Source organism: Cygnus atratus, chromosome 17, assembly GCF_013377495.2.
Source record: "Cygnus atratus isolate AKBS03 ecotype Queensland, Australia chromosome 17, CAtr_DNAZoo_HiC_assembly, whole genome shotgun sequence".
Taxonomy (NCBI): domain Eukaryota; kingdom Metazoa; phylum Chordata; class Aves; order Anseriformes; family Anatidae; genus Cygnus; species Cygnus atratus.
In genome coordinates this window covers 12,211,079-12,223,498 of record NC_066378.1, presented here as the reverse complement: position 1 = coordinate 12,223,498, position 12,420 = coordinate 12,211,079, and the positions used below count along the sequence as shown (strand labels likewise).

The 12,420-nt window shown below is 45.1% G+C and overlaps 1 protein-coding gene across 10 annotated transcripts in view; it reads right to left on the bottom strand.

Annotated features, from left to right (window-relative positions):
* Positions 1-12,420, bottom strand: part of PITPNM2 (phosphatidylinositol transfer protein membrane associated 2) — a 135,533-nt gene that overhangs the window by 29,996 nt on the left and 93,117 nt on the right. For all 10 annotated transcript variants that reach the window (XR_007708940.1, XM_035564931.2, XM_035564930.2 and 7 more), the window contains 6 exons: positions 11,944-12,267; positions 8,825-8,920; positions 5,176-5,280; positions 4,225-4,295; positions 944-1,188; positions 284-473 (listed from right to left, as the gene is read on the bottom strand). Coding sequence is in view for 9 of the 10 variants with exons in the window: in XM_035564931.2 (XP_035420824.1) it covers positions 284-473; positions 944-1,188; positions 4,225-4,295; positions 5,176-5,280; positions 8,825-8,920; positions 11,944-12,267 (1,031 nt within the window). In the remaining variant the exon portion in view is untranslated. The remainder of the gene's footprint in view (positions 1-283; positions 474-943; positions 1,189-4,224; positions 4,296-5,175; positions 5,281-8,824; positions 8,921-11,943; positions 12,268-12,420) is intronic.

The window sequence follows — 12,420 nt, the reverse complement described above, 5'->3', positions numbered from 1 at the left end:
ATTTGGAAAGGTGTGTCATGCTGAAAATTGATTAACTTCACAGCTTTGTAGCTTCATTTCTGAACACAAGCTCTGACTTTGTTTGGAATCCCAAAGGTTCAAGACAGAGCAAAAGCAATAATCTCTCTCTCTTTCAGAAAGAAATGGAAGCACGCTTTCTTACTGCAGCTCAACACTGTCGTGTTTCCATCCCTCCTGAGAGAGTAACGAAAATAGAGCTTCAGAAGGAAATTGCTTCGCTTGCTCTTCCTTTCATTGTGGCTATAAACAGCTGCTGGCTCACCTGGCCATTGAATGACATGCCCTCCTGGGATCTGATGAACTCGCTGTAGGCCTGGTTGGCTCTGACGATGACTGTGGCTACTGCTTCTTGGTACTGCGGGGATGATGTCGCTAGCAGAGGGAGTGCAGCAAGGGGAATGTGGTCCTGGCTGTTGGATAGGCAGCCTTCATCATAGCTATATGGGCTGAGGCTGGAGAGGGCAAGAGAGATTGGAAATACTCAGCCTAAGATGCAGAGTGGGGAAAACCATTTACAGACAGTACAGTTAGTAATGAGGATCGCTAAAAAAAAAGGCAAAAAAAAGCACCAAGATAAAAAAGGCCATTTACTCCAATGTGAATGGCTGAGAGCTTAATAAATCTTTCCCTCCCATCAAACGTAAATCTTCAAGGACAACATACTTACAGTGATAGAACAACCCTCAGACAAGGAATTAAAGCCTTAGTATTTATTGGATTAATTAGAATAAATCAATCACAGAACTCTTGCTGCATGATTACTGTATTCACTGCAGCTAAGTATGAAATCGAGATTGAATGCCTCTCTAGTATATTAAATAAGTGCATTCTCAAAGTGTGGTCAGAGCTATCACTACCACATACAGAATATTTCATGGATAAAAAAAAAAAGGCAAGCACAAAATTTAACCCATCCACTTACCTGGACACCAGCGAAAAGGCTTCAGAGCAGATGGCTGGGCAAGGGACTAGCCTGATGGCAATGTGTCCAAGAGCAGCTGGGTAATGTACCCTCATCACTGTGTCAAACACGGTCGTGATGGTGTTGACATCCCCTTGCTTAGAGCTCTGATCACCACTTCCCGAGTCCAGGATGTTCCCCCCGTGGAGTACCAAAAGGAGGACATGGATTTTACTTGGCTGCATTAACGGCTGCACCGACTCGTCCTAGGTGGGGATGAAACAGAACACAGTAGGAAGGCTTGTTCTGCAAAGAAATTGTATTTGTCCCATGTGCATTTTATGCAAATTTTATCACATTTTCTCTCCCCAGCTAATACATGGTACCTATAATACGTGCATTAGCCACATCAATGCCATAGGAGGATGAAATGCCTGCTCTCAAACACAGTGGAGATGAGAAAAGAAAGCTAGGGAAGGAAGAGAGATACTTAATTCAGAGGACAGTGCAGGCACAGGAACAAAAGAGCATAAACTGATCCTGAATAAGCGTATGCTGAAAATAAGGTTTCTTAAGGCAGGAAGCATGAAAATTTAGAATAATCTCTCCATGTTTTGGGTAAGAAACTAAACTGTCTTGAAGAGGGAACGTGCTTAATTTATGGAAATGGTCCTCAGACACATCTAGATGCAACAGCAGAGAACCTGACTCCTCCTTTCAGGTCTTATTTCCCACACAGGTGCACGCACAAATGCCCACACAGCCTCAGTGTAATTGCCTGTCCCAAGCAGGTGGAATGCTGAAAGTCAAAACCAAGTTAAATAAATTGCAACCAGGCAAAACATGGCAGAGGTAAAGACTTTGCTTTTGTGAGTTAGGGTGGAAAATAAAGAACTAAAGGACGGGTGTTGCTTTATGTTGGGGTGCTGTGCTCAGCAGCAGCTGGCAGTAAAACCTGTATTCGGCAAAATTAACAAATGAGGTCAAACAGGTGTGCAAGTGGGAGGTTACTGGGGAAAGAAGATGTAAGAAGAGATCAATCACTGCCTCTGCTTGCCTAAGAGAGAAATTAGAAACATGTTTAAGGCTTCAGATTTGCTTGTATTGTTAGAAAAGAGGAACTGAAGACAAAAAACTTAAGTTTCCTGTAACCGAGGACTGGCCAACATCTGTCTGGGAGGCTGCTGCATGAACACAGTAAGGGCTTTTATCACGGCTGTCCAGGTACTTTGCTTCCTGCATCGAATAAATTCCTTGCCGTAACAGGCAGCCTGTAGTTTGTATCTGAACTGGAGAGGATTATCACCACCAGTACAGCTGTACACCCAATTCTGATGCCCCAAGAGCAGGTACAAGAACATCCACTTGTGCTGGTTGCACATTATAACACAATGGAGCACAAACTATTTTTAATATCTGTCCACTGTCAAGGCTTTCAGTGTTAATGGCTCCCATGCAGACTCAAATCCCACTACCCCTACACCTCTGAGACATGTGGAAGCAGGAGGTGCTGATCTTTTCTCCTGTGTCTCATCCCACAGGCTAGCAGAGAACATTTGAGAACATCCTGGCTACCTCCCCAGAGGAAAGCAACTCCCTGTAGCCATTGGGAGGGGGTAAGGAAGGGGTAAGAGGCAGCAGGATTTTCTATTTGGCAAATTCTTTTCATTTTAGCATCTTTAGTCGCCTGTTGTCTTTTGAGCAGTAATTGAGCCCCTGACGAACATGCTGGTGGGAGGGAAGCATGCCCAGGCACACATTAGCAGCCTAGCAGCTAGCTTGCATTTTTACCAGATAATGTTAAAGCATGTGTTAATACACAGCCCACCAGAAGCATTAAAATTCACATCCAAGTCTGTAACAAAGATTTTCCAGACTTCCTGCGCAAGAATGGCCTTTAATTATTTAGTACTATTACATTGTGTTAATGTCTGCTCTTTAAACCTCTGATTCCAGTTTACGGTGCTTGCAAGGTGAACTTTTGCCTGGCTGGAGGCATGGGAGGAGTTCTCTCCACATCTCAGCACCGCTTCAGCTTTCAGCCAAATGTTTAAGTGCTCATTTGGAGAACAACATGAGTCACCAAGCTCAGGTCATCTGGAGGCTTATCAGCAGTCATTTGGAGGCACCTTTCCCTTCCAGTTCATTAACCTCTGCCCTTAAAGGAAGTGGGGAACATGCAAGCAACTGCTGATTAGTTTGGGGTGGAGGTGGCTGTTTCGAACTTCCTTGTGAGATCTGGAGTCACTTAAGACACCTGATTCTTGGACTACCTTTTGGTAAACTGGAAGTCCCCACAATGGTGGCTAGGAATTTTGAACTGTTTTAGTGGACTATTTGTGAACAACTACAAATAGCAGGCATTTTCACTTCACTTTCAAGCTCTTTTTCTAAAATGAAGCCAGAAATGGGAGGAATCCAAGCCTGTGTAGCAAGACAGCAACTTCTCTGCACCTTTTCAGCCTCTAGGTGAAATCTTAGGGCTGTAACTTGTGGGTGGCTTATGTTGAGTGGGCTGGAGCCATTCCCATACCCAGCCACCCACTCTCCCTATAGCCCTCGGTCTCTAAAGCAAAACCAAAGCACCATGAACGTACAGCTTGGCATGTAGAATAGTACCAAAGACCATACCACACTCATGGTCTTTGACTGTGACATAGCTTGGGCTCAGCAGGCACTCTGCAAGCAGCTACATCTGTGCAGCACAGATGCTTGCAGGGTAGGATGAGTACAGCCACTCCATGACACGCGGTCTCGCTAGGACTCTGAATTGTAAAAGCCTGTATATTCAAAATCTGGAAAGCCAGGGGGGTAATTATTTATTATTTTATCCAAAACTCTGATACAAGCTGTGCTATAACTGGTTTCCAAACAAGTCCCTGAGCAGCTCAGAGGAGTGGGCTACAGCACAGCTGTGTCAGTGGGACTACGGCAGCCTGCACCGTGGTGCTGCAGGAACACGGCTCTCCTGCTCCCACATCTCCACCAGCTCATTTGGCATTATCAGGGCAGCTCTACCAGCAGTGCCTCAGGCAGCAGTTATCCCCACAGGATCTGTGTTTTTTCCAGCTGGATACCTGACACTGCCTGCAAACGACAGAGAATTTTCGATATGATGTTCAAAAGACAGGTGAAATAATCCCTTAAGCCTAGCCTTGGAGTACAGAGCATGCCAGCGTGGCTCCAAACAACACACAAAGACAAGACACCGCTCGCAGCAATGGAAACAGTTTACCCCATTTACCCCACAGGGAGACTTTCCAGCAACAAGGGATCTCATTATAAGAAACCAAAGCACTTACTTCAATGATGCTGAGCCTCTCTACGCTGGAGCCAACGTGGTACTCTGCTGATGTCTCGTGATACAAGTCACCTGGAAGCACAGAGGTTTAAAACATCGGCACTGCAAGACACTTTGGCAAAGACGGTCTTCCCATACAGGCAGATTGTGCCAATGCCTCTCAGCCTTTTTGCCTCATAGCGCTTTAATTATTTCATCTAATTGCCCTCTCTTTCCCACCCGCCTCCCTCCACCAGCAAAGCCTGGGCAATGGCAGGTCACTTATTTTCCAGCAATTTCTCATAACCTCAGTAAGCAACAGAACACGAGCACGCTATTCTCTCATTACAGCAACCCAGCATCCTTACTGCATTAAGCATGGCAACAACGGGAAATCCCTGCACAATTGTCAGAAAGGATCAAATTGTGGGGAAAATAAAAGGAACGGTTTGAACTGTTCGGGGGGAACAGAGATCTGATGTGTTCGTGTGTCTGTGCCTAGACAGACCGACTTTGTACCAGAAAGCCTAGGTGTCAGCTTCTACTGTGCTGCTACATGAATCGATCTGGTTGAGGAGTCAGCTTCTTTTCGAAACGAGCAGAAAATAAAACCAAGGCAGGTACGGATAAGAACAAAGGATGGAGCAAGAGGAAAGAAAAGCCAGGAGAAATTTGAGTAATTCAAGACGGAGCTGGAATATTTCATCATTATATGAGAGAATCCTGGCTGTGGCACAAAGGCACCCAACCAACGTGGAAAATAAAGAGAATCGAGAGCTTCCTTATCCCAGCTCCCACTGGGCAATTCTTTTTCAGCAGCACTGGGCAGTCATTTTTGTGCTCTGTCTCAGCTTTTCCTTTTATGAGACGAAGATAACAAGTTTTACGTTTTTCAGACTGGGGCTGTAACAATTACCTGGAAATACTGTGAAATATCACACACAGCTTTGACTAAAAAAAAAATAAAAATTACCCTGGACATCATCGCATTCAGGGGTTTCGATTTTATCCATCAGATCATTGGAACTCCATTTGGTTATTTCTTTCGGGAACATTTCCTCATTGTCAGACAAGTCCTCTTTAAAAACAGATGTTTTGAGAGTCACACACATACAAATATGTATACAGGCAAGAGCACAGAACAGAATTTTAAACAAAAGACCCCACAGCTCTATGTAATCTCATAAACATTTGAATGGTTTAAGTCATAATAAAACATGAGACTTTACCAGCTTTTGTTAAATATAGCTTTTGTTATACAATATATTCAAAAGCCTATTCTGAAATGAAAATAAGACCTTTTAGTTGCATGTTGGTAAACAAACAAAAATCCTAAGATGTGGAAAAAATCCTATGGATTTTTAACACTACCATTTGAGGCACCAAGTTTGATGTTATCCTTGCCATGCTTTCTGCTTGGCACCACCTTGTAACACCGCTCGAGGATGCCAGAGCAGCCAGTAGGTTCCAGTACAGGAGAGGACAAAGCAACGTTCACTACTATGATCCTCCCTGAGTTGTTTGAAAGCTAAGTGAGGTCTTTGGGGGAAGCAGCGATAAGGATCACTATTGTTAATAGGACTGAATACCTAAAAAGGCATGAGTAATAAAGGAAACATAAACTCCCTAGGCTATCTTTAGCCCAATTTCCTTAGGAGACAAGACCACACTGCCTGAGTGTCTGCCATTTCCCTCCTACCTCGAGATCCTCTTCCCTGGCTAATTTTACTACAGTTGATAAAGAACGAGGGTCCCAAAAATATGATGTTCCTAGAAGCGTAACAAAAAGGAACAGGCATATGAAGGGCAGTCCCTATAAAACACCCCCCAGCAATATCCAGAAAGGGTAACAGCCTTGCTCTGTATGAGCCCCCAGAGGATCAGTGCCAGGCTGGGGGACAAGGACAGCGGGCTCATGCTCTACACCCACACAACACGTGGAGGCACTGCACAGCCCTAACTGCCAGCAGCAAAAGCCCAAATTGGGCTTTCTGGTGAAAGAAACAGAGCCCAGAGCCCTGGAGCTGCCGTTTGAACCCACAGCAAAGCAAACAGCAGCAGTTCAAGTCTTACGATGATGCTTTTGGTAGGAGCTGCTGGTTTCTTTTTTTTTTTTTTTTTTTACATTAAGGATGCATCTTTTACTGTTGCAGAGGTTAATTGGTTTCTAATTTATTTATTGTTCTGTGCTTATTATTTCTTTCCTGAAAATTTTGGGCTTGTAAATTTAATAAAGAGCTGTAAACATAATAATAACAGCAGCATTTACAGATGTCTTGACAATCTGAAAAGCTGTAATCTTTGGAGACCCAGCCTCGGATTCCCCCTTGTTGCTGTACAGTTACTAAGAAGATAATTAGTTGGAAGAATCCTAGAATCAGGAACAAAAAGACTATGAGATATATTACTCTTTTCAGCATATCTGAGCTAGCAGCTCAGATCTAAGCGCAAGCCAAGCAAAGACCAATCATTTTTAGGAGTTTCTATTTACACATTGACCATAAAAAGACAGCAACCTGGAAACCTGGTATCAGCATGCCATTTCCTTTTTCAGCTATGGAAAAAATCTGAGTAAATCCCCCGTTCCCTGCACGAGGCAGTGCAGAGCTACCTGTTAAGAGCAAGGGGAAAGCATGTGCGTGCGACACGCGTGCTGGCAGAGAATTAGGGGGAAGATAGCACTCCAAGCTCCTTCAGCAACTTAAGCTAAACGTTGAATTTATTTCCACGAGAGGTTTAATTACAGCCCTTATTACTGCTTAAGTGATCACTGAAAGGGATACTACTCCTGTTATTAGCATTTATTACAGGATAAAAATTAGATATTACTGTATTTGTCACCATCTTTACCATAGCATGCCAGTGCACGGGGATGAGTGGGAAGCCCAAGACAAGGCGGCTTCCCAGGCTCGGGGTACGCCCACTGCACAGCAAGGAAACACGTGTGTATTTGGGAAGCACTGCTGAGGAACTCTGCTGGGTGTCGGCTCGCATCCTGATCCATGCCAGTTCCCGTGGCACCGACCCTGAAAGCCTCCTGGGCAGGATGAGCCGCACCTGTGCTCAGCCCCTGCTCACAGACCCAGAGCCAGGAGCTGACACCTGCATTGAGAGGTCCCTCCCGAAGAGAGGGCTGTGTTGAACAGCACGCTCATAAGCCAGAATCCCATTAAATTAGGCAGACTTCTCAAACCCAGCTGTGCGGGGACTGCAGAGCACAACCTGTACATAAAGGGAGGTGCACTGTGTACGAGCAGAAGAGGAGCTGCTGCTTTTCCTTGTAAACTCCTCAAAGTATTGCAACAGAGGGGCAGATGCCAACCGTGGCACGCATTTTTGTTAGTTCTCCTTCCCAGGCCCCTCAGGAGCACTCCAGGGATTCCCTGGGGGCCTGCATCCCAGGCAGAGCTGTCTCCATCTCAGTTTTATTACTGAGTAGTTAAAAAGCCAAAAAAAGAGGGTGGATAGCAGCGATGCCATTTCAATGACTCACTCCCCTTTTCTTGTATGTATATTGCTACAATAAATCCCTACAAAGTTTTTGTAGATGCTACATAAGTTAATAGAGACACTTAAATGAAGTTGGCCCTTCTCTTTCTGGGCAAAAGACACATTCATCATCTTGATTTACAAGCACACTGGCCACTGGAGCTGCTATTGTGCAAGTCCCAAAAGCATGCCGCATTTTACCCCAGAATTTAGGATGTGTGCCTAAATACTTGATGAGACAAGTCTTCTGGAGCATGACACTATCAATTTTTTGAGACTGAACTTTAGCTGAACATTACTGAATTTCTGCTTTACAAAACTGGGGTGTGATCTTCTAACAACTCCATTTCACAGAAAGGTCACCAACTCCAGCTGCACGCGTTGCGCACAGAACTTAGATTAGCATTACGAGCCGAGAGAAGGGTCCATCTGTTGTCAGCAGAGATGGAGCCTCTCAGGCTTAAAACACACATTAAGTACAATGTATAAAATGAACGCAGTGGCACAAAGCTTCTTCACAAACATGCACAGAAAAAAAAGGAAAAAAAAAACACCACAGCTTTCTCCTAATATGAACAGTCAAAATTATTCTGGGAATTCTGCAATGAACACTGATGAATTTTGGCACATGAATTACCCCGCTGCATTCACTACTGTATTTCTAGGAACAGGAGAATAAGGAGTTAATAAGGCAAATTTTGGTCTCTTCAAGCCCGGACAGGACAATTAATCATACCTTTTACTGATTAAAAAATAATAAAAAAAAAAATCTCGCCTTACTGAATCAGAATCATTAAGACACACCCACCGTCCAGTTAGCATTGCTGAATTTTACCCACACATTTGCACCAAATCAAATACAGCTCCAAAAGCTTAAGACTGCTCAAGATCACTTCAGACATATCACACAATCTGAAACGTTGCTGTTAAATATAAGAGTCTGCTGAGTGATGCTGGGGAAGCTCGAAGAAGCTGCACTGACACTGCACACAGCTTGGTTAGAAAGGAACAGACTTTAAACAAAGCCAAAAAGTCTTGCTTCCTTCCCCACTCACCCCCCAGCCTCTCATGCTTTCCGTCCTCTTCCCCCACCATTTCAGGTAATAAATGATGGTAATTTAGGCTCCACGTACCATGTGCATCAAAGTATTCATCATCTGAGCTGTCATCCGAATCCCTGGCAATGCTCTGCATCCTCCACTCAGAGATACTATGGCGTGAGGGACTTGCTGGAAGAAACAAAAAAGCCTTATGCGATATGCTACATCGACAAGACAGAGAGTTCCCAACATGATCTTTGCTGGAGGAAGAGTCGTGTGTTCTCTATGAAAATTCACTGCTGCAATATTAAAAACACAAAACCCCGATGATGCTGCTGTGATGTCAGTGTACCGTTTTACAGATCCTGTTTGTTTACTGTTGTTATAACCTGCCAGCAAGACGTTACATTAAAGCAAGCTGTTTGTATCACTCTTAAGCTATTTTGAATGGCAGCTATTTATAATTGTTAGTAGGACGTGCAAAATCAGCTGGGTTTTAAAGTTTGCAATTAGGAAGGAAGCAGACTGATTGGAAGCTTTCTTCGTGCCTTTAATCAGCACACAAGCCAAGCCTCTGCTTTGCTAACTTTTGGGTGGGTAGCTCAGCAGAGCAGCCTGGATAGAAATAATCTGTTTTCTGGAAGGAAATTGCTTCCACACAAATTGGATTAGAGATCTATTTAAACTTTAAACTTGAATGATTTAAACAACATGTTATCCAACTACTTCATAGGGGAGCTGACAGAGCAGCTGTCCTGGTGTAGCGAAGAGAAAACCCAACAATCCTTCTGGTTCCTGCTCACTCTCCTTTCCTCACAACCACCTGCTCCCTTTTACTTTCCCCTCCGGAGCTCCCTGCACCATATATAAACGCATTACAGCACTATTTTATTCAGATATATTTTAGTAATGATGCAGCCTGAACACTGCTTGACTGAACGTGTCCCAGAAACGCAGTCCGGTGAAGGAAACTGCTCAAAGAACAGGAGACACAGTTCCTCCCCTCTTTCAGATCGCTCTTGCATGTCACAGACGGAGCACACACAAAGCCCTTGCAGCAGCCACCCAACCTAACACAGCAAAAACCTGAGGAGACTGACAAATTCCCATTTAGCGTGTGCAAAGACACTGAAATGCTCCAGTTCCTGCGAGAGCTGCACAAGCTCTTTCAGGCTCGTTGTAACAGCATTGAATATGTGAGCAAAACGCTTCTGATTCTAATTTTGCTCCCTGATTGTCACATGCAAAGACGACGGAGACCCTGTGCAGTCATCTAATTGCAGCTCAGCGCCGGCTGGGCAGCCCCCAGCTACCCCACCGCCCACCCCTCTGGGAGCAGGGGGAGCTCGGCAGAGCAGCGCTAATTCACGCCGGCGTGACGTCAAGGCACTCGCATAATAGTTGCTAAAAATAGAGCATATAACAACATATAGGATGGCGACAAGGGTCCTGCTATCACCAGAGGTCTCGCTCGCATGGTATAGAAAAGACTGAGATCTTTTGGGGAGCGGCGGTGCTTTTTTCAGCAGAAGGTAGCGGTTCGTCGAGACAGCCCTCCTTGCTTCCATATGTTAATACGCTGCCAGCATGAAGAAGGATTAAAATATCCGTGTGACGTACTTCTCAGCACAACACAATTCATTTCTTTCATTACTTTTTCCTGTAAAAGCTGAGGCAATCTGCAGTTTAAAGCAAATTCACGCTTTGCTACCAGCGAAAACCTTTAAGTAAAACCCTAAAAGGTCTTAAGCTACAGCTGCCAATGAATGTGTCAGCACTGGAAGAGGGGTTTCATAACAAAGAGCATAATGAGAGATGGGCACATCGCTATAAAATCCTGGTGCAAGAGAAGTAGCCAGCATTTTTATCTTTATCCAACAATTTATGAAGCGTCTGGTAGGTTCTTCCCCAGGGCTCACTCTGGTGAGTCATCACGAGGCAAAACTACTGCTCATATCTCATTCACCCTGTGATGAAATCAGTGATAGAGTGGTAAATAAAAATTGAGAATCAACTCCCAATATTTAGTACATATGAGAGATGGATAGATAAGCTTCGCTCACTCAGATGCCCCTTCCACTGTCACTGGAAGAAATGCTGCCCCTTGGGGTTTTCAGAAAATTCAAGATTTTTTTCCCCTCTTGCTGCGAGAGCTATTACCCAGATATCAGCTGTGCCTGACTAAAAGGAGAGGGAACTGTTGAATATTCAAGCCTTCTTTCTGTCACTTGCTGAGGATTCACCCCTTTGTACAGAATGGTTCAAAGAAAGGAGGAGTTTAACGTGGGGGAAAAATAAAAGGAAAAAAAAAAAGATAAAGGTGACTGCTGGTGGAGAGGTGAATGATGACGTTCAGGACTCAAAGCTGAGCCCTTACAGGGGCTTTAACAGCAAGATCCTGAAAACTTGCTGAATGGTATTTAAAGGGGAACGTAATCTTGATCCATGGTCTCACCTAGTCCCAGACTGGGAGTTTTGGTCCCCAAACAGCCACCACGCAGCATTACCAACCACGAAAGGCAGCAGCCCCCACCCACCTGGTTTCAGAGTACGGTGACCTGCCTTAATTTCTCCAGCAGCCAATGCGGTACCATGCTGTGTAAGCTGTGCTGCGGCACCCACGGAGCCAAACGCCCGCTTTCGAAATGAACGGCATGTGGTGAGGTGTAACCACAGCCCAGGTGCCCGGGGTGCCTGTTGGTAACTGCCTCCTGGAAGACGGGAGCAGTTAACAGCCACCCGCTGCTGGGCTGGTTCCATAGAGCCAGGCAGGTCACAGCACACAGGCAGGCATCCAGAAGGGAACATTCCTGAAGGATCAGGACTTGTAAAAGCCACCAGTGGCTCGTGGGTAACAGGGACTAACCTTCTCTGCACTGCTTTGTTTGTCATCTTCTGACACCCAGCACTGCCACCCAGCTCCTTCCTGCTCTTCTACCGTTTTTTATAATTCCTCTGCTTTTGAGATTTGTAAGAAGTCTGCCACATGTCACTTTGAGAGTCACACTTGTGGGATAACTACAAACATTCCCAGGCCCACAAGAGGCCACCTGAGAAGACTGAGCCTACAACACCAGCAGAAAAAGCCTCCTATGAGAGCTGAAAGGACTCCCAGGAGAAACGTGTGTTGTCCCAAAAGTGCTGCCATGGTCACGCTTCTAAAGCCCAACCTCCACACAGTTCAGAGGAGTAAATCATCATCAGCATCTTACCTCCTCTCTTTGAAGACCGTGAGGACTTGGAAGAAGTGGACCACTGCTTGGTGAGTGATCTCCCAGAGGCTGTTTCACTGTTACTAGCAGCATCTTCTGTGTCCACAGGTGAAACTGTGTCGGCCTCAACATCCTTCTCACCAGGAGTGTCCTTCACTCCATGCTGCTCAGTATCATTTTCGCTGCAGAACTGGGCCATCTTCTGAGCCAGCATCAGCTGTGCCTCTTTCTCCAGCTGCCGGATATCCTCAATGGTGAGCCCGTACCACTCGTCCTGCCAGCACCATGCCTGCCGATGTGCACGGACCATGACCTTCCGCAAGCCTGCAAAACCAGAATGACCCAGTCATGAAAGCTACAAAACTGCAGGAAGAGATGCGTTCCCTTCCCCTAAACCTAAAGACACCGTGGCATTGATATTACAGCAGTGTTGACAACATAACGATGCAAGGCGCAGAAAAGGATTCATTGCATTTA